A 1,612-nucleotide genomic window follows, 5' to 3' on the forward strand; every position below is an offset into this window, starting at 1 on the left:
CTCTTATTTTTTGTATTTGGTTTGTGATTTTGAATTGCATTTAACAAATGAAAGCTCAGAGTTTAATGCTGTCGTACACGCAACAGATTCCTTTGCTGATGACGCTGATTGGCCATGTCATGTACGCCGGAGGATATCTCTTGAGCAACTGGCAGACGTCTTGGCCCGTCGAGGTCATCTACCTCGTCACCGTCTTGGAGGCTTTGGGCGGCGGCAACGTGGGCCTCTTGTGCACAACCATCAGCTACATCAGTGATATTTGCCCCGAGAAAACTCGCACCTCTCGCGTCAGCACAGCCAACTCTCTGTGGTACCTCGGGGGTCCTGTGGGCACCCTGCTTGGGGCGCTGGTCATTAAGTACGGCGGCTACAACTTGGCTCTCCTGCTGGTCCTGCTGGCCTACCTCTCGGCCGTCCTGTACGTGGTGTTCGTCATCAAAGAATCGCACGGACCTTTCGCCAAGACAAATTTGCAGGACCATGAATCAGCCAAGCAAGAAGCAAGTCTCGACAGCATGGATGTGTCCAAACTGCGCATGGCGTCCGATTTCTTCAACTGGCGGCGTGTGGTCGAGTCGTTCAAGACGGCGTTCAGACAGCGCGAGGGCAACGCTCGCCTGTTCATCATGGCCATCATCCTCAGCAACATGCTCCGTCGCGTCGCTAGAGGTCAGTCAGATCACTCGTTGCTTATCCTGTGTATGGGGAATATCTGATTTCTCCCAGACTATGAATCGCGGGTAAAATGATAAGCAATCTAGGGTCAGACAATGCAAATAACATTGTTGTATGTTGCAGGTTTCTTCATGTACATGTTCGTGCGTCGCGCCCTGTCCTGGGAGGCCACCGACTACGGCTACTGGATCACCTATCGGAACCTGCTTGCGGCCATCGGTGAGTTGTGCTGTTTCCCTCTGTCCTCGGAGATAGATTGTGACAGGTTCTAGCTTGTCTATAGCACATGTTCATGTTCCCACTTTTCATGATATTGAAATATTTACTTCTTGTGTGTGATAAAATGTGTATGATATAAATCTTCAAAGGTTCTTTTCATTGCATAATCATCGATCATCTTACCAGGTTCGCTGTTTCTGGTGCCGATCCTCACCAAGATGCTGTCTTTTACGGACGCCTCGCTGGCCGTGCTGGGCTCCTTATCCATCATGGGCGAATATGTGTGCTACAGTCTTGTCAACGGCGTGTCTCAGGCGTTCCTCATGTGGTTGGGACCTCCCGTCGGCGTCATCTCCAACGCCAGCGTCATCGCCTTTAGATCGTTGTCCACCAAACTTGTCAGCAAAGAGGAGAAAGGTGATGCAATTTTCATGACTTATTGCAACTTAATTTTTGTCAAACATGCACGTAGTCCTGTAAGTTTGTTTCCTCTCTTAAGGAAGTTTGGTATCAACAGGTCGCATCAGCGCAGTCATGGCCGCCATGAATGGCCTGATGCCCATGGTCGCCTACGCCGCCTATTCCCCCATTTACTACATGACAGTTGACACATTGCCAGCTGCCCAGTTCTTCTTCGGGGCCTCACTCAACGTGCTCATCATGATCATATTCATGTAAGTGCTGGGGTAGCTCTGCCAGAATGTCCACGATGTATATG

The 1,612-nt window shown here is 50.1% G+C and overlaps 1 protein-coding gene across 1 annotated transcript in view; it reads left to right on the forward strand.

The window, feature by feature from the left end:
* Positions 1-1,612, forward strand: part of LOC119590418 (proton-coupled folate transporter-like) — a 4,583-nt gene that overhangs the window by 854 nt on the left and 2,117 nt on the right. The window contains 4 exon segments of the mRNA XM_037939084.1: positions 87-669; positions 799-894; positions 1,081-1,311; positions 1,412-1,568. Of these exon segments, the coding sequence (XP_037795012.1) occupies positions 87-669; positions 799-894; positions 1,081-1,311; positions 1,412-1,568 (1,067 nt within the window).

Source organism: Penaeus monodon, chromosome 27, assembly GCF_015228065.2.
Source record: "Penaeus monodon isolate SGIC_2016 chromosome 27, NSTDA_Pmon_1, whole genome shotgun sequence".
NCBI classification, from domain to species: domain Eukaryota; kingdom Metazoa; phylum Arthropoda; class Malacostraca; order Decapoda; family Penaeidae; genus Penaeus; species Penaeus monodon.